At 49.6% G+C, this 19924-nt stretch overlaps 1 protein-coding gene across 3 annotated transcripts; it reads right to left on the minus strand.

Moving 5' to 3' along the window:
• Positions 1–138: 138 nt before the first annotated feature.
• Positions 139–18629, minus strand: LAT2 (linker for activation of T cells family member 2). 3 transcript variants are annotated; one of them, XM_041126942.1, is made up of 13 exons: positions 18355–18629; positions 12628–12733; positions 11866–11905; positions 10274–10317; positions 9339–9393; positions 8630–8673; positions 8016–8054; positions 7397–7427; positions 7197–7252; positions 5255–5320; positions 4358–4426; positions 3398–3470; positions 139–1005 (listed from the first exon to the last, which is right to left on the minus strand). In XM_041126942.1, the coding sequence occupies exons 2-13, from the start codon at positions 12713–12715 to the stop codon at positions 987–989; spliced, it is 624 nt and encodes a 207-aa protein (XP_040982876.1). In that variant the 5' UTR covers positions 12716–12733; positions 18355–18629; the 3' UTR covers positions 139–986. The 3 variants fall into 3 exon arrangements, with proteins under 3 accessions (XP_040982876.1, XP_029885050.1, XP_040982875.1); XM_030029190.2 differs by lacking the exon at positions 18355–18629 and adding an exon at positions 18140–18315; XM_041126941.1 differs by lacking the exon at positions 18355–18629 and having other exon boundaries at positions 12628–13294.
• Between the last annotated feature and the right edge of the window lie 1295 nt (positions 18630–19924).

Here is a 19924-nt window from a genome sequence, read left to right on the forward strand (position 1 = left end):
AGTTTTCTGAACCGATTTTGAGGAAGAAGGCTTTAAGGAGCTATGTTTTCTCCCCATCAGATCTCACACACCATTGTGTGTCATCTCACGTGCTCCCAGCCCAATCTGTCTCATCCAACCACGCAGACAACATCTGCATCATAGCAAACTGTAATAAACCACCGCATTTTCTTTAGATGCATTTAAATTTTAATAAATAAGTGGTACAATGGTGCCAAACCCGTGCATCAGGGCTCAAGAGACAAGGGTTACGTTTCAGGGCTGCTGTTCCCTACAGCACTACTGAACGACTGGTGCAGTTTCCGAGGCTGACAGCTGTGGATCGGACCTTCCCAGTTGTTGCAGGGTCTTTCTATCATTATAACAGAGATACCGAAACACAAGGAAAACTGCCATAGAGAAACACTGTGAATTACAAGCTGTGGATAAGGTGGAATTTAATCCTTTTTAGCTTTTGTGAACAGGTTGGTATCTCATTTAATTCCAGAGAACCACTGCTGTTGTAAAAGCAACCTCTTGCCTTGCCAGTTCCTCTCTTGTAGGAAACCACTTCTGTAGGAGAGCATAGGAACTAAATCAGAACATAATCCCTGTGTCTTAATACCATCGTGCATGAGTCACCCTGACAAATAAAGTAGCTGGCTGCATTACTGCTCAGCAATTTAATGATTCATTTCATGCCTGACAGGAGAAAACACTGCACGGACTGGCCATCCTCCCTCAAGTAGATGTGCAGGAAAATGAGGTGGGATAACGATCTCTTGGCTTGCCTGTGGTCACTGCCGGGCAGAGTGCTTTCTCCAGCTGCAGGTTTACAGTTGGACTTCACGGGACTTAAAGCAGAGCATTTCTTCCTTTCAGCGGCACCCCTTCTATGTGATCTTGGGCGCAATTTGGAGAAGAGATTTCACTGAGGGATTGAAGTCCCCCCTCTCCCTGTGCGCGTGCTTGCTGGGTGTGCTCTTACAGCTCACCAAAGGACTTCTTCAGACTTTGTGCAGAATACTTGAAAGAAGAGAGGGAAAAATAGTGAGTCCACTGACTTTTAATCCCTGCTTTCAACTTCTTAACTCTGCTTACATTTTCTTTCCAGGGACAAGTAGCGAGGTACACTACAAAATGTCCACGTCTAAGCAGAAGCCCCAGCTGTGCTCCCTGATGATGATCCGTGAGGAGAGCAGAGGGCACAGAGGTGCCAGGATCCCATTTTTTAATTCACCCACCCTTGGTGGAGAACTTGTGCTGGCATTTGTTGGTTGGACATGGGGCTTTTATAGCATTACTCTGCTAGCAAAGGCTATAAAAGAGGCATCATTGTAATAGCAAAAAGTGCATTGACAATCTTAGTTTACTCGCAGAGCTGCCAGAAGCTATTTACACATACAGCCACAATAGCATTTTGCTAGGGCTTACAGCTGGAGGTTTTCCCAGAAAACCTGTTATCACCAGTGCTTTGCAGGACAGCTATTCCTCCCTCTTCTACCTTCCCAGCTTCATTTATCACTTTGGGAGGCAGATTTATGGTAGCCCCTGCGCTGCTTTGATCAGTGCTCTCCACCAAGTCAGGTGCGGTCATTACAGCAGCTTTGCTAAATGTTTTGGGCATCTATCAGTCCTGATTCTTCCTCTCCTCAGCTCTGAACGAGGTGGGCATTCTCCCCGTTACAAACAGAGCAGTCTGGTGTGGCCGGTGCCATGGAGCCACTACCCGAGCAAAAAGCAGGGCCACGCTGTGACTAACACAGAAATTTAATCCCCTCCTTGAAATTTCTCTGTGGAAGAGGAATAAATGCAGATTTGCTTATAAAAATTACCATTATAGCACTTTTCATTTTTTCATGGATAATCTGGCTTCCTCCCTCCAGATGCTTAGCCAACACAATGCCTGGCTATTCCTATATAAATACCTTCCAAAACAAAGAAGTTTCTCTGCAAAAAAGCAAGTTTCTCTGCAACCCCATGTGAAACCGTCCATTTTTATGATATTCACTTGGTTTGCTCAAGCAAAGAGGGATGCCTGGCAGCGAGGTACTGCTGCAGCAGATTCCTTGGGCCGGTGCTCCCACGGTGTTGGACCGTGGGGAGCAGTGGGTGACTGTGGGCAGGGGAAGAGGCGTCCGGGCAGGCTGAGCTGTATTTGCTACCAGCCAGACCACATGCACATGGTGTTGGGAAGGGACTTGCATGCCACGGGTGACACATGCTGAATCCTTGACCAAAAAGCACAACCTGCCTTTGGTGCAGCTTCCCCTCCAACACAGTCTTTGTCAGAGCTAACGCTGCCGGGATGGGCTGCTGAAGTTCAAAGCAAACGCTGTAACGTGGACAATAGGGTGACTGTGCTTTACATGGTGGGGACAAATCTTAAATACTTTGCACGGCTTCAGAAAGATCTGATTTTGGAGGCTGCCCACTGCTGGTGCCCACAGTCTGGGGAATATGAAAGCCTGTAACTGGAGCTGCCAGCATGTGGCATAAGGACAACCTCGCTGGGTCTCTGCAGGTGCTCAGAGAGTAAAATCCTGGCAAGGAGTGCAATACTGGTCCCAGTCCCTCTCCCAGCTGTAGTCCTAGTCCAGTCTGGAGTGGGGTGACCAGCACTACACGCTCTAACCAGCATGTAGAGACACCACAGATCTATACGTTAGCACAGCAGTGGTTCATTTTCCTCTTTCCCTTTCCCAGCAATCCACATATGCTTGTCTGCCAAGAACTCAGGTGGCATTTGCTGCAAGCTCTCCGCTAAGCCTCCGAGAGCCCATTTTGAGCCGCAACAGCTAATGCAGAACCTGTCCCTGTGTTTGGTATATCTGAGGCTGCTTTTTTCTTCCATACATTACCATGCATTTACTGACACTGTTATATCACCCACTCATTCAGTGTCATGCAATCTTCCTGCAGCTGTCCGCAGATGGTTTTTACTTTAACTGCCTTGTGTAATTCTTTATCATCAGCATCAGGTTGCTGCTGATAACGGGGCAGGATATGGGGTTGTAGCACAGCAGGCAGGGCTCATCTGAGCCCAGGGAATCCTTTACGCTGCTCAGCCTCCGAGCTGCACAGACCAGAGGAGTTTTGGGGGTTCCCGTCTGCAGGACGTAGCAGTGCCGCCCGAAGCTGCTCTGAAACAGTTTTAAGTTCCTGTTGGAGGAGGGCGGTGCTGGGACACGGACTTTGACAAATTTATCTCCATGGCCTGCATTAGTCAGCTTGGTACCAGCCAGAGACATGGCATGGCATGGGGCAGGCTGCTCCTGCTCCCTGCGCTGCCCGCGTGGGCTGCTGGGCAATGGCTGGCCCTGCCGGCAAGAAGCAAAGCTCCAGCCGAGCTCTCTTTCGCATGAGCACAATCCTCCCACCCCTAAATAAATACATCAACCATTTGCTCTCTTTTTACCTCTGCTTTGACAGAGGGGCAGGGGCTGTGTTGACATAGTCTGGCTCATCATCCGGGCTTTCTGTCTGCAGAGCTGTGGGCAAGGATGGGAAGCACTGATTAGTAAGCAGCTTGATCTAAAAAACACATCACACCATAGACACTCTGTGCGTCCTGCCAATATTTAGCCTTCAGTACCAACATGTTTTTGTGCCTGGGCTAAGAAACCTCAGATCACAGTGTCAAGGTCTCCTTGAAGGGGCTTCAAAATGGTCCCAGCAAATCTGCAAACACTCTGCAAGCAGCAAGCATGGACAGCTTTTCAGAGCCAAGAGAGATGGACTTAGATTTAATCTTGAGGGTGCGCAAACAGGATAACAAGAATCAGTTTGCTTAGGCAGCTTCCACACCAGAGACAGAAAGCTCTTAAATACATATCAGAAAGCTCTTAAACATATGTGTATACATTCACCACTATCTCCCAGGCCAGGCTACCCCCTACGCTTCACAGGAAGCCGCACATTAGATTAAACTGCTGTTTAAAGCTTAAGAAATATGCACCCCCGATTACTGCAGGAGAGTCGGGGGCTGTCCCACCGGATGCGCATGCTGCACATTTCTTTGTCAAAAGGGATTGCAGGGCTTGCACCAGGGCAACTTCAAAACGTAGAAGGATATAAGACATGAAAAGAGTGACATCCTTCTGTGGCACCCCGTGGCCAGGGTTTAGGCACAGCCACCTACATGGTGGCCTTTTGAGTACTGGGAACACCGGGTCCCATCACAGCAGCATTCAATTACAAGTGCATGTAGCAATTTGCACATTGCCTTAGATGTTTATCACGGATGGCTGGGGAAAAAATAACTCAAGACAGAGGCGATGGCTGCATTGCCCTGAGCGTGGTCTATACTGGTCTAGTGCAACAGGCACCCTGCCTGTGAGCCCCATCCCTAAATAGTAAACAATTGCTGAGAACATACCTTCTGCTTCCTGGAGTTTCCATATGTGTATTGCTGCACTGTTCTCATAGTCTACAGCGTCATCTGTGACTAAAAAGAGTTTGGACAGGATGATGCTGAACAGCAAATAGACTAAAAATGGACCTTTGTGAAACCCCCCTCCTACCGCCGCACCCCGACCGCCCCATGCACGTGGCTGAGTTTCCAGCTGGGGTGCTGCCATCCTGCCGCAGGTCTGCTGATGCTGCCTCATCACTTTTCCAGCCCTGACCACGCGCCTGGATAGCTGCAGGCACGGACAGGGATCAGACTGGTCCCTGCTGCTCCTGCCTCCTCTAATCGCTCCACACAAAGCCAGGCAGGAGCAGGGCAGGCTTTAGCAATGCAGAAAGCGTTGTGATAATTCGCTGAAGGAAACCAAACCGACTTCCTATTTTGATTGCAACATCCCAGGACAGAAGCTGGAAGCCTTTAAGCAGACATTGTGGTCCAACATCATCCTCCAGCGGCTCACTGGCTGCAGCCTTCTTGGGCTGGAAGTGGCGAGAAACCTGAGCTGGGGGCTAGAACCATGATCAACCTTGGCTATAGCAACACTAAAAACATTGAGAAGCAATGCGGACCCCAAAGCTCCTGAACTGCTGCAGAAACCTCCAAGTCAAAGGGACCAGCTTGGAGGTGAGCTCTCGGCCGGGAAGGTATCACCACGTGCATTTTCCTGCAGAAAGGGGAAATGCTCCAGGTCTGCTCTGCGCGTGCAGCAGCCCCTGTACCCCAGCTCCGCCGGCATGGAGCTAATAAGAAGAGCCAAGCCTGTGAATGAGGGGTTTTTCCTTCGGCTGAGCAGGTCACCGTCCCTCTCTGCACTTCCAGATACCTTTGTGCAACACGCATGAACCACAACAGCAACACACCTACCCAGATCGGAGCTGTGAGACACCTCAATGATGACGTTTTGATAGGAATGGGAATCCTCCTCTTTCTCTGGCGGAGAGAAGAAAGAGGGGGGACAAAGGATTTAAGGAAGCGTAGCTGACCTGGGAAGATCCCTCAGCACCTGCAGGAGAGGGCCGTTTCCCACAACAAAATGCACATTAGCTAAAAAACCATCAGTCTTTGTGACAGCCTGTGCTGACCCAGGGACGGGGCATCCCCAGCGCAGCTGAACCGGGTGATCGCTGCCCCGTGGGAGCATCATCACCAATGCCACGGAGCGCCCGTGGAGCCTCTCCGGCCACGGCACCGGCCATGGCACGAGCCACCCGAGGGCGAGCTGCCAAAGCTGGTCCTGAGGCACCGTGGCTTTTCTTACGGATAGGAATAAAAACCAATCAGCATAATTACTAACCCTAGAGCAGTCCCTAAGGTGAACAGGGGGAGGGCTGGCTCTGTCAAGGAGCGAATCACCAGGCTCCCAGCCCAGGGTAGCAGTCGGGAGAGGTTTTTCCTTCCTGGCAAGTGTTAAGCTTGCGACTCCAGTGTCTTCTTGGGCTTATTCTCAGTTTTGGGGAAGGAACTGGCCCCCAGTCCAAGCATGTAAAATCTAATAGCATCGAGAACCAAAATCTGCTTGAAAGAATTTAAAACCCCCAAGCTCTTTGTTCTGTTGCTGGTTATTTCAGCTCTCTGGGTTGGCCCATAAACAGCTGAACCACGTGAGTCCCTATATTGCTAACCTCAAAACCTGCATCCACTGACGCTGACACCACCACTGACACCCAACAGTTTGTGTGGTCATGGCACCTAAGCTTGAAAAGTTTGCAGACAGTGTAAGCACCGCTACTGCCCACCCTACAACCCTCCAATGCTTCTCCAAAGCCTCTTTGAAGGGGACAAGCACAGAGCTCAGCAGGTTGACTGATCTCAGCCAGGACAGGCAGTCCCCGCATGGGCGAGGGCTCTGCTGCCCAAAACCCTGCTGGGCAGGAGAGGAAGGCATTAGCCAAGCGAGGCACTTGGAGCAGTTCCGCAAGAGCTACACACTGACACTACCTCTAGGTAGTCCTCAGCCACAGAAAAAGCATTAAAACTAATAAGGGATACAAAAACATTTATGTTAATACATTCAGGTTTCTCTTTCTCCCTTTTTTTTTCCCCTCTTTTTTTTAAAGGTAAATTTTTTTTTGTAAACAAGGTGTTTTTTCTCTCTTTTTTTTAAGTCTTTTTTTTTTCTCCCCCCAAGTCTCTTTAAACAAAAAATAGGATTTGTGTTTTGAAATTCATTTTAGATAAAAATAGATTGATGTCTGAGTCAGTGCAGAGAAGTGCTGAGTACCCAGGGAAGTGAAAACGTTTCACAGATGCAATATGTGCCTTGAAAAGATGCATTTGAATGGAGCGGTGCGTTTCATCCCACCTTCATTCACTAGCTTCCTAAACCAAGTGCACAAAGTACTTGAAGGTGTCCCTTTGGCAAAAAGCTTCTGGAGGAGGGCATGCCCATTCCTATGCATCTGGGCAGGACCCTGTGGGGCTGCAATATATGCTCATGCAAACCAGACTGAGCTAAGAACAGGGGAATGGCCTCATTACCCTGTACGCTCTTGCAGTGATGGGTAATTTGCCGCTGCCCAGAGATGAAACGGAGTAAGAACAAAGTGTTTTGTGCAATCAGAGCCATGGATGTGTTCGGGCTGTCCAGCCAATGGAGGGACTGATCGGGGCTTGGGCGTCCCTCACACCCCACGGCTCTGCTACACCCCTTAACAAACCCACGTCTCCTGGACCCACGCTTGCTTCAGGCCATACGGCAATAACGCACAGACCTAGGCAAGAAAAGTCTTGCGAGCTCCCTGGAGCCACGGGACAGCCGGGCTGGCGGCTGGAGAAGAAACACATCTCGCTCCTGTGGAAACCTTACCGTTGGGTGGTGTGAAGAACCCGGCACAGTTGTAGTAATCCAGAAAGATGGGCTCCCTGCAACAAGAGCAGCCGCCGTGAGCTCCTCCTGCCCCAGGCAGCCCGGGGGCTTCCCAGCCTGAGCGACAAGAGAGCCAGGACCACACTGGGACCAGTATGGCTCCATTCGATCACGCCAGTGGGCAGCAACCAGCTACTTACACGTAGGCAGCGTCCCCTCGCAGGCAGTCCTCTGCAAGCACAAAGGGTTTGCCGTCAGCACGCCATACCGTTGCATAAACTCAAACTGCCATCTCAAAGCAGAGCCGGACAAATTCCCCGAGCACAGCTATAGCAGATGTCCCCAGCAGCCAGAAAGCCCCCGGCACGGCCCCAAAGCCTGTCCACAAGCAGAGCCGGGAGGCTGGAGCAAGGGGAGGCAGCCCCGATCCACCCCAGGCCCTGAAAAAACACGGGGCTCACCACTTTTCATGGACAGATCCTGCCATGCCAGCTGGCAGGGAGATCAGGAATATCCTCCCCGGTTTGGGAAAGGAGAGCACAGCCCCATGCACCGATAATCCTCTCAGGGCGAGCACCAGCTCACGCCGCCCCAGGAGGGAGCGGAGGGCTCGTGAGCATCCCGGCCCCCTCCGCTCTGAGCATTAATCAGCTCAGCACACATCTTATAAAGCAATCACTAAATTAACCAAGCCAGAGCTCTGCCAGCTGCAGTGCCGACTGCCTGTGCGCTCCCCACCGGCTCTTATCCCTGGTCGCCTCTCATCACCTCGGCAGCCTTCCCTCCCCAAACCCCCGGGCATGTGGCTGCAGCACTTACCTGTCAGGAAATTCTGATACCTGGACTCGGTCCTGCTCCCTGGGGAAAAGCAGAGGGGCACGTTACACTCGGGCTCAGGCTGAGCGATGGGAGCAGTTCGATGACGGAGGCACCGAGCATTTTGGCATCAGCAGCTCTGCCCCTGCTCAGCTCTTTGCTCGGGGCCGGGGAAAGCGGCTGCAAGGTTGGACATCCCAGGGCAGAGGTGTTGGGACAGCCAGGTGGGATATTTTAAATAATCTGGCCCTGTGGCTCTAACCAGGACTGGTCAGCCAGAGCAGGAAAAGCACTGGATTTTGAACTCAGACCCAGGCTAGATCTTATTAAGCATTGCTGTGCAGCATCATGGGTAGGTGCTAATAATAGGAATTAATTTTATCATCGCCCAGCTTGTTTCCAGGATAACCCCCTGTCCTCTGCCCAGGGTCCAGCAGCAAGTAACCAGCCTCTCGGAGGCTCTGTCTTTCCAAAACCGGTGAGAGCTCCCAGCTGGCACCTACACAAACAAGCCAAGATTTGCAGCATCCCCATTTATGAATTTTGTGGTGCTTCTCCCGTGGCTGCGTGAATGGGGAGAGCATTGAACCAGTGCCTGTCCCGGGGGAGATGCTCACCGTATCCAGCGTGGCGGGAGGCACCGAGCACCTCGGTGGTTTTCCTGAAAGAGAGAAAAGGGAGCTAAAATCCCAGGTCTGAGCAAACCGTACCAGGGGTTACAAACCACAGCAACGACTAAGCCAGATGGACCATCCGTGAAACCTCCCTGCAAGGTTATAACAGGACACACACCAAGCAATGGGAGATGAAGAGTTTGGGGTCAAATCCCAAGATGGGAATGACTATGCCTGAATATTGCAGCAGAGTTATTACGGCTGTGTAGTTCTTGGGGGTTTTGGTGATGGGGAGAAGGGCATTTCTCCTGTCAGACTGCTTATAAGCAAAGAATGGCCATTTCTTTTTCATGATTTCGAATACCTATTATGTACAGCAACAGCTTATTTCCTTGGGTTTGATTTAAACGGTTGCCAGTAGAATGCAGTCAGACTGAAGAAAACCTAGAAGTCATCTAAACCCAATATTGACCCTCAATAAATTAAGCAACCTGATCTAGTTGAAGATGTCCCTACTCATTGCAGTGGGAGTTGGACTAGATGACCTTTATAGGTCCCTTCCAACCCAAACTATTCTATGATTCTAAGTATAGGCCAAGCCACATCTATAGGGTCCACAATCCAATCCCAAGTCCTGAACATTCACATATGTTGGGTGAACTTCATCCAACCTTGGCTCCACAGCTAGATTTTGTTTGGGTTTTTTACCTACCTTGCTATTGATAAGTTTTCAGGTCCCTTAATGTGTTCCAGCCTTTGGGTTGTAGCTAGCACCAAGAAAAAAAAAAAGGGGTGTTAATTATTATGGCAGCAGCAGGTACTTCAAAGAGCACAGAGCATCCACCAGAGAGGATTCCCTGGTACTGGCAAGCATATTTCTAATGCGTACCAAAATAGCTTCCAAATCATTCCTTGAAAGTTCATAAATGGCCAAAACGGGAAACAAATAGAGGAAAAGATGGTGTCTGTGCAGACCACAGAGCTAGCAAACACACACCGGAGGAAGCTACAATCCCAGCTGCTGCCTTATTGCCTATTCTCCCCCAAACCCACTTGATTCGGGGGCCTTTCCCACGCTCAGCACCCCTCCCTTCACACCACGAGATGCATCGGGAGGTCGTGAGCTTTGGTCGGGCTGGGCTGAAGCAAAGGCTCGTAGTGGGGCTATGGGGCTCAGGCCCAGCAAGGTCCCAGGGAAAGGAGCAGCCCCGCAGAGCCCATCTGCAGATGGTGACATTTAATACAGACCCTGTTAGCAGCTTGCTTCAGGATAAAAATCAAAAGGTCAGAGCCTAACCCAACCTGCCACAGGAAGCAGTAAGGGGGTGATGATAAATGAGTCACTCCTATCGATTCAGGTTCACCCACACTGTCTTTTTCACAGGGTTTCACAGAGCCCAAGTTAATAAGGCGTTGCATTTCAGTGACATTGTTTTAGTGATTTATTTCCAATGCGCAAGGAGATTTTTTCCTAGAGCTCAGAATTCGCATCCCTAGAAGCATCTAAGGTGGCTTTGACAATCTTGGTCTCATATCATTTTAACACCTGACTTCAAGGTGACCCTTTTATTTTTAATGTCCCCCCATTTTGTGCGTGCAGGATCCCCGCCCCACGACGCAGGAGCCCCGTGCAACATCCATACTCACTGGAATGGGATCGAATCACCTCAAAACTCTGCTGGCTTTCGAGCCTGGAAAAAAGAGAGGTACAACTTCAGCTGAATTTGGGGGTCTATGATAAGAAAAACAGATGCAAGAGACCTCCCTGTTTGGTGAGCAGAGGGAAGAGAGCACAGCCCCCACGCTGGGCTTGGCGAAGTGCTGAGGCGCGTCGCTCGGTGCGTCACACAGGACCCGTATGAGCTGGGAGCAGTTTCCCGGACTCCTCTTTGACCCTTTAAAGTCAAGATGTGCTTATGGTGCATTGGCAGAGCAGCCAACATCGGCTAAGGGAAGGACCCAGGGATGAGGAAAACATCATTTAGAGTAATTCCTACTCTGACACTTTATGCACCAGTTAAGGCCAGAAGAGCATTTTCACCCACAAAAACCTGGGTGTTCACCCATGAAATGGCTTCAAACCCCACTGCTTCACCTCTGCTGCTGTCCCTGCCCCTTCCAACATCCCTTAACATCAACCTGAAAAAAATAACATATGTGCCCAGTAACCTCTTTACCTTTTATTTAACAGGAGAACTGCTCGTCAGAGCACAAGAGGATTCAATGGCTTTTCTACAGCAGGTGCATACAGGCACTTAACTCTGATTTTGGGACCCTGAAAGTGTCCCTTCTCCCTGCTTTCATTCAGGTCACCCTCCCAGCCCAAGCCGGTATTCACGGCACAGGGCTGGCGGGGAGACGAGGTGTCAGAGGACCTCATTGCAAAGTCTGCAAATGTATAGAGTTTAACCACTTTGCTTGCAAAAAGCCCAAACTAACCCAAGAGATCTCTAAAAAGAGCACACAATACCACGAGCTGGAAGTCAAACCACCTAATCCAGGTATAAATCTCAAGAAGTCGGGACGATTCAGTATGAGCCTGCGGGGGACGGAGCCTGTGCTGGCCTTTCCATCAGTCTGCGATGGACCACACCGAAGCCTTACCCCAGTCTTGGGCAAGCGGGGCAGAAACAAACACCCCAACCCCACAGAGGCCTTTGCAGAGTCCCTTTGCACCACGTTTGCTCCTATATCAAAGGTTACAAGCCAGGTTTTGGTTTTTGTTGTTTTTTTTTTTTTTTTTTTATATCATTTAGCTGTGGTTTGTCTGTTGCTGAAGGAAATAAGGGGGTGTGTGGGTGTGTGTGTACAATTGCATTTCCTTCGCTGTTTATGGTGCAGGTCAGTGGTTGCTCTGGCAGAGGGTCCCACCAGCACAAGCTAAGGGCAGGGTCTTGTTTATGAAGTTACCAACCTCTCTACCTCATCTCGGGGCACAACAGGACAGGGTAAGGACTTGCCCTTCCAATTCTCCCAAATCTTTTCCCAACTGGTTAATGACTCACAGGTATCACGGTCAGAGCTTCAGTTTAAATTTGGATTATTCTTTGTGAAGGCATTACCCCTTCAGCAGCACCCTGGGTTGGGGCACGGCGCCCTGCACGCCCCATTCTGGGATTCTTTTATTTTATATAAACGCAGATTTCAGCTGTGAGGCATGAAATGGGTCTGGATCTGGCCAGGGTCTCACCCCGGGTGAGCTGTTTGGGGGAGAAGCGCGATTGTGAAAGGCAACTTACTGGCTCCTCCGCTCACTCGGCTGCTTCTCTCGCTTCGTGGCTGGAAGACAAGGGGAAAAAAAGCTCTCAGAAAAGGATGATTTGGGAGTTAAAGATCAGAAAGACCAATAGAACACGTTCACAAAACTTCTTCAACTGGGAGCGCAGGAGGACAGGGGAGGCAGCGAGCAGCAGTTGGGTTAGAGTTTTGATTAATTTTTTTTAAACCATGTTTAAATTGTAGTATTTGTCTCTGACACCGCAAAGCAAGCCAGCCAGCCATTCCTGTCCCCAAAACCCCAAACTGCAGCCTCTCTCCCCCAATAAAACGCACCCAGTGCTCAGAGTTGGGCTCGAACCCCCACTGGGTGCGCGCTTGCCCCACCCTCTTTGTATTTAATGTACATATGAATTTATCCCCCAGGCTCTCCTTCCGTGCCTGCCCTCCTCCTGCCTGCCTGCCCCAGAGCCTCTGCAGAATTTGTCCCAAAGCCACCTACCACGGTGACCGTGGAGAGGGGTCTGCAGCCCACGGTGTTGCACCGTCCCGGGAAGGGGTGCCGCAGGGTCAAGGGGTCTTTCCCCCCCCAGCTGCTCTCTGGCCACCGGCAGAGACCCTTCCCAGCTCAAGCTGCTGGGAGCATCCCCGCGAGGGCAAAGCTCCTCGAGCTGGCACACGGCCGAGCAGGACCAAACCCGCCCGGAGGGGACATCCTAAGAGGAAAGGGTCTGCCCACCACGACCCCCCCCCAGCCCAGCCCGTGGCCGCGGGCAGGACCTTACCGGAGAGCTGGCACTTGAGGCAGAGGCTGACGGTGGCCCCGAGCAGCATCAGCGCGGCAGCCACCCACAGCAGCTCCAGCTGCGCCATGGCCCGGCCGCATCCAGCCTGAAACAGAGCGGCGAAAGGAACCCCGTCAGCATCGGGGGTACGCGGGGCTGCGCGGCCGCCGCTCGGAAAGCTGTCACCCCCCCTCCCTGCCAAGAGCCACGTGCTATCGGCCTTCACACCCCCAAAGAGCCGGGCGTCTGCTGAGGATGCAGAAGAGACTTCAGGGTTGTATTACGGGGCGGCAGAGGCGACGGCTTTTCCCCATGCTGCTCTGGTCTGAGGGGCTGCCCACACGCTTTCCGCTCCAGTGAGACCCGAGCACACCCCGGAGCCGAACCCCTGTTTCACTGTAGGGAAAGAGAAGAGGTTCATGGGGTTCCCCTCAGGTCATCAGCACAAAGAGGAAAAACCCATTTGGATTTACTCATCCCCACTCCCACAACCCACGTTTCCATCGTCAAACGTTATCAGCAGACGCTATTTTTTAATAGCAAGAAAGGAAGACAGAAAGGGAGGCGCTTGGAAATATTCAAAGCTGCCAAGACCTCCGTATGATGCACTCCGGCTATTTCCCTGCAGCGCAGAGTTACTTTAAATGTTAAATTCCCCACACTTTTTCCTGCGTTTTGCTGGCTCAGACACTGACTCTTCCCCTCCTTTCCATGACAGGCTCTTCCACAAACAGCAGCTAACATTTTGTAATAATCAGCATGATTTGGCTTCAATTTCTTCCTTTAAAACATATCCTATAAATATCACAGAAAACAGCCTGCTGGGTCTGGGACAGATCGTTTAGCCCATTCCTGTTCCCCGGGGCCAGAGTTTCTTTACTTAGCGATTATTTTAATTTATTTTTGTTTTTAATAAACTTCTTCTTTGGCCCCTAGGGATAGAGAAGCTTCGGCTTGCCAAAGACCAGAACGTCGTTGCTCTGCCTGGTAAGTAGCCTTCCTACCACCTAACCTGAATATCCCTTATTACAATTCAAGCCTGTATTGTATTGGTATAGCCACTGTGGATGGGGGGGGGGAACATGTACATACAAAAATAATTAGTAATTAAAATAATGAAAAACAATTAAACTAATATCAATAACAGATGATAGAAACCAGCAGCTTGATTCTGCCCTGCTGAATACCTTCTGCCTCCACTCGTGTAAAGCACAATAAATCACACTTCTCTGCCCAAACTGCAAGCCACTCCGACACCCCGTTTACACGGGAGAAAACCCCAAGGTCTCCTCACAGTAGCCGAGCCTCTCGGTGCTGAGCAAGCATCCTCCTGCCCGTGCCAGTCGCTCGAGGATGCCGGCGGGAGGTTTGCGGTCCGGTTTGGCATTGGAGTCCCAGTCCTACACCAGCATCCTAATTACCAGGGCACGGTGTAAGTGATTGTGGGGCAGGGGAAGGAGAGGAAAGACACGGTCCCCCATTTCTGCTCCAGACGGCCCCTCGAGCACAGCGTTGCTCTGGCCGTGCCAGGAGGGAGCGATTGCTGAAGGACGGGAAGGGCTGCCGGGGGTTTGGTGTCAGCATCCTCGCAGCAGTGCCCAAACATGACCTCGCGGCCCAAAAGCAACCCTACACCCAGCAGGATGACGACTTGGCTTTGAGACCATCCTCTCTGCTTGTGAGCAAACTGGGTTTATTTCTACTCCCTTCGAGGCTGCCTGGGCTCACAAGGATGTGGCAGCTCCCAGCACTCGCTCCATCATGGCTTTGCTCTTTCTAGACCCCTTGGCGGGGGGGGGGGGGGGGCTTTCCCTGCAAAGTTTCTTGCAGCACTTGCTGAAGAAGCTGGGATGAGTTGTTTTAGATTAACGACATGCCCAGACGCCCATGGACCCACCCCAGAGGTGCAGGACCAGCACCCCCAGCTGCAGCCGGGACATCGGGACAGAGCCTGGTCAGAACCATGTGGTTTCTCACATCATTTTTCCTTGGCTCAACATCCCCCCTGGAAATCATGAGCTACGGATCATCTCTAAAGCATCTGCAAGAGGCAGCTAAGGGAAGTTGGCCCAATACTGGTGATCAAAATTCATTATACAGAGGGCTATAACACTGCTGGTTTGTTTGTGGGGCTTTGGGGGGTGTTCCACACCCCCCCCCCCCCCCCCTTTTTTTTTTTTTTTTTTTTAAAGAAAAGGCAGAGCTGAAGGCACCTGACAACACTGACCTAGTTTGTACCATTGCAGGGCAGGCCACCATCTCTCTTCTAGAGCTGGTTTTATTTCTGCAGCAGGGCAGCAACGTGGCAAACCCAGGCTGCTTGCGAGCCCCTCACTCGACAGGAACACCAAAGGTGGTTATTTGCAGAGGCTGCTGAACAGGGCAACACACATCCCACCCCCATCACGGCATCCCCCCCAGCAAAGGCACCGAGTCACAAGCACAACACCGGCCCGGAGGTTATTATTTGTCTTCACCAAACACCCGGACTTGGGTGTCCTTTCTTTGGACACCTTGGAAATCCTTTCTTTTGGTACAAAACCTACTCTCCTAAGGAGCTGATGGAAGGAGGTGATGAACAGATTTATGACAAGCAGAAGGCTGGAGGCACTTAGTCACGGCTGGTGGGATATAAATAAAATATTTGGAAGGCTGAACGTGCTTTCCCTGCTCTCCGCCTTGGGGAGAGAGGAGAGGAGAATAAATAGACTCGAGCCACTAAGATCTCTGATGAGGTCCAGATATATCAGAAGGACGTATGGAGTTAATGACTTCCTGGCCAGCCTTGCTTTCAAGATGCTAAACTCAAACACAGGGAGAAAACAGGTTCCCGTCTAGTTTCAGGAGCAAAATTCAGACAGTGTCAAAACACCCTGTTCTGTTTATACGCTTCTCTGTTCTCCTTTTGCATTTTTTTTTTTTTTCCCCTTTTTGCGCTGGCAGAAGTTTCTCCTTGCACGAGGAAGCCGGTGCGGCCACAGCGTGTGCTGCCGGCAGCGAGCATTGCCCGAGCACCATGGCCCCGTGAAATCCCCCGGGAGCAGCTGCTCCAAATAACCGATTCCAGGGAAAGCAATGCACTGGAGGCTGGATAAAGTCATGATCTCTGCATGGTACCTCTCCTGAGAGGGGGAAGCACACCTTCCTGAGCAGGGGCTGCTCTTTTCATGGCCTCAGATATTTTTAGCAAGCAAAGAAATAACCTTTTTTTTTTTTTTTTTAAATGGGAATAATCAATGAACTTGCAAAATATCATTCACTCTGTACGTGCTAGGTCTTGTCAGCCCAGCTGCGGCTGCAGACGGTTTCCAGTCCTAAATTAAGGATTAAACCCAGTAACAGGGCTCACTATAAACAGCCAAGGGAAGGAGAGGTTGTTTTATCAGGGAAGACTGAAAGGTCTCTTGCTTTTAAAGTCTATAAAGTGGAGAGCGAGAGTACATGGACATTCACTGTCAATCTGTCCGAGAGAGAAACACCAAGGTGAGAAAAGCTGTTTAAATTTAAATAAGACAACACTGGCTTATAAAATGAGTGGGTATAAACTGGATATGCACAGGCTAGAAATAAAATTCCTAAGGGATGGAAAGTCTGGAAGAACTTCCCAACAGCGGCAGAAGAGGCAAAAAGCTCACTTAAAAACCCTTTAAGAGTACTTAAAATGTATTTAAATCTTTTGCCTAAAAACCAGGAGAGTGAGGAACATGTTGATGTGGCATCAGCAAAAATGGCTGGTTTTCTGTAAGATCATTTCTGATGAAGTCATTTTAGCCCTTTGCAGGCGTCAAGCCCACCTCCCAAGTTCACATTGCAAGATAAAGACTGAAATTGCAGGTTTATGTCATGTATTCAACCGATTTGTAAAAAAAACGCCCAAAAGGCAAATATAAAACAGTCACCTTCTCTCCCCTCCAGAAAATTTTGTGTCCTGCACCAGTTTGCAATAAATGAAGACTAATTCAGACTGATTGGATGAGTCACTGGCATGAAATATAAAGTGGAGAGTTTATTTAAAACCTTGCCATGTGAAATTTAGCACATGGACTTGTTGAACAGATGCAATATGCAGCTTGACTCAATGTCTCTAACATTTCTAAGAAAAGAAACACTACTCTCTGTTTGTCTATGTTGCACAGATTGCTGCAGAAAGTCCCATCAATTTAGAAATTGAAGTCTCACACTCAGGAAGCTCCTGCGGTTAGAACTGCTTCAATGACCAGCATTGAGCCTCCAGAAAAGCTCCTTTCCAGAGACCTGCACATCCCATTTCCTACCAGACTTTATGCCAGTGTAAGTTTTCCTAGGAAAACTGCTACAGCATAGATAAAGTCTAGTTTGGCACAGCTTTTCAAGCAGACCATGCTTTATTTTATGCCAGGGGAGCAGTAGATGCATTTCAGTAGAACATAGGACAAAAGGGAAAATTAGAATTGATAAATCAACTTTCACATAGATTATCACTTTGTAAAATGCTTTAAAAATCTCAGGTGGAAAATACAGCGCAAAATCCTAATCACAACAAGTATGCCAGCATAAGAAGGTAATTCACAGAAATATCTTGTATTTGTCCTTAACTTCCCCTGTTTCAGACAGCATCAAAGCCACGCAGCATCCTTCGCCGCCGCGGAGTCTGGGGAGACACCACGTTAGGAAGTGCAGATACGGGCAACCTGTTTGTATGTAACTGAGTACTCCTACGTAGACCAGAGCAATGAAAATGAGCCAATATCGCACAAGATTATCCCATAATTATCCTGTTTTGCTAAAGTGTCTACCTCATGGCCCGTATTACACCGAACATTGATCACAAAAGAAAACTGGTGCAAAGACAAAGCTCTTTCCATCTAGGATCCGCAATTTCAAGCACTTACATGCAGTAAAATAAATACATTCATATACATGACGCCAGTCAGCCCTGAAACCCATGGAAAACCCAGAAAGCGTACTTCGAGTCAGATATTTCGTAGGATTAGGCTTTGGCAGGGGGAACAGCGGTCTCAGAAGCTACAGGCAGGAGCCAGAAGCAGGACCGAATAGATTTGGGATGAGGGCAGCTCAGCTCAGCCTGGATCTTCCAGAATGTTTTAGCAGATGTGAATGCAGAGATAATGTAATTTAAAAAAAGCCACGCTGCCATCAGCAGATGGAGTGGGGAGATGTAAAGAACAGTATTTTAAAACAGGCACTCCAGACTGTATGGGACAGACTCTCATCTTTGGTCCAGAAGCATCTAAGTGCTGCTGAGAAGATATATTTGGTAATTTTCATACCTTGGAGCTCGTCAGGTGATGGCCATGAGCAGCAGCGAGGAGTAACATCCAGCATGTTGCTTTTCAGAGGGGTTTCGCAGGGCTGACCTTGAACCCTCTTTAAAAAGGTCACCGAGGTCTAGCCTAGGATCTCCAAGCTCACCGCAATCCGTGGGACACCCCACCTGCCCCAAAGCCTTCGCACGAACCCCACGCCTCCCCCCGGCGCCTTTCTCTCCCCATCCCTCCGTCTCCCACCTTACCCGCAGCCTCAGCCGCTCTCCCCCATCTGTCCCATCTCCTCCTGCATCTCACAGCTGCAGCCACCGACACTGGAGCCGGTTCCTTCGGGGCTCGTTAGCCAGTTTCTGGTTTCCTGTCATCATCTGAATCACTAACCCCAACATCCGCCACTCGGCCGGTCAGCCCCTCGCCGGCTCACGAGAGGGACCCGCGGGCGGCGCTTGCACAAACTCACCCCGGGCGGCCGCTCGCCGGAGGATTTCGGGGAGAGGAAGAGGCTCGGACGGCGAGGAACCACGCGCGCCGCCAAGGTTCCTTACCGAGCAGCCCTTGAGTTTCTGATGGGGCTAGTGCCCCCAAAAAAGTTCAAGTTTCCCTGTTAGCAAAGAGCCTGGGCAGGATTTAACACTGTGCACTGGAAGCGGCAGATGCTGCCCAGAAAAACCCATAGCGGATAAAGCAAATAGCGAGTCCTCTCCGAGTTTTTACAGAAAAGATGATATCAAGCCTCAAAGGCAGCAAATAGCCTGAGGTCAACATTGCTAATGGCCAAACCTGGAGCTTCTGTCCAGACCTGTAAGAATGAAACTACTTCTTATGCTTCAGCGTTGGCAGTTTGCAGGCATCAGACACAATTTCACTGTACTCTTAAAAAAAAAAAAAAAAAAAAAAAAAAAAAAAAAGTAGTTACTTAATTTTTGTTGTGCTTGAACAGAATAAGGAGGGTTTATGAATAATGGAGAATTTATCCACTGGCTTAGAGCCCCATTACAGTACATGAAATATGTATCCTGCTCTAGGAATAGGAAAGTCTGTGCGTGCACGTCACGGCCCTGTATAGTTGTAGCTACCAGAGTGCAACAGCCAGCCAGGCACATGCTTTGTAGCCAGAACAAAACATTTCATGCTGCCTCTCGCTAGGGCTCTAGAATATCTCTCTCACATACAGGCATGTAAATTAGTCAGTAAAGGGAAATTTTATTATATTTAAATTAGGGCACTCTGAAGCTACCACAACCGCTCATTTACATCTATCCATCTCTATGACAGAAGGTGACTCTTCGATCATAAAAATGATAAAATAGCCAACTGTTTACAACTTTTGCAACTCTGGGATGGGAACTTTGCTATCAAGCTTTCAGAGGAAATGCTGCTTTGATAGATAGTTAACCGCTGTGTATGCAAATACACTTAGACTTTCTCTCTTCCAATTCTAAGCTGAGGTGCAAAAGCAATTGCTTTGATGTGCCTTCCAGAGCTGTTCCCACATGAAATCGGGGTGCAGAAGCCTATCTTGAAATCAGTACGTATAATCTGAACCAAAGATTAGAAGAGCAAGACCCAGTTCTGCATTGCTTGCATGGTTTCTGGCTGGCCTCTGTGTAAGGGATACTATATAAGGTACAATGCTTTTCTGACTGCTAAAGCAGTTGCTACAAAATTAGCATTTCTAGCAGAGGTCTTAGCTATGAAGTAGTTTATTAAGGGCTTTCTAGTTTTTTGTTTTTTTTTTCTTATTTAAACATAAGCTGATAATGGAAGTTTTACAAAAAAGTTGTCTATAGCAGAATTGTTGCTCTGAATATGCTGGAGACAATTACGGTTTGTCTCTTTCGTACCAGAAGAAGTCTATTTTATTAGGAACAGCCGATGCTAAAAAGGTACCATGTACTCGCATACGGGTTCCTCTGAAGCTTCCACAGCTTCAAAGATGACTCACTGCCACGGTACAGATGTTACCACAGTTGGCACAGGCTGCAGCAAAGGCACCTCACGTTAAGTCCCCCCGTTGCCTCCCAGACCGA

The sequence above is a fragment of the Aquila chrysaetos genome, chromosome 10 (genome assembly GCF_900496995.4).
Source record: "Aquila chrysaetos chrysaetos chromosome 10, bAquChr1.4, whole genome shotgun sequence".
Classification (NCBI taxonomy): domain Eukaryota; kingdom Metazoa; phylum Chordata; class Aves; order Accipitriformes; family Accipitridae; genus Aquila; species Aquila chrysaetos.

What these genes read in the sequence shown, in the direction of transcription:
- LAT2 (XM_041126942.1), bottom strand. Translation starts at nt 12,715, where the DNA reads ATGGCGCAGCTGGAGCTGCTGTGGGTGGCTGCCGCGCTGATGCTGCTC. An exon ending in GGTGATTCGATCCCATTCCA is followed by an intron (nt 9,394 to 10,273) that starts GTGAGTATGGAT and finishes TCTTGGTGCTAG; the next exon opens with CTACAACCCAAAGGCTGGAA. An exon ending in GTCTCACAGCTCCGATCTGG is followed by an intron (nt 4,427 to 5,254) that starts GTAGGTGTGTTG and finishes AACTCTTTTTAG; the next exon opens with TCACAGATGACGCTGTAGAC.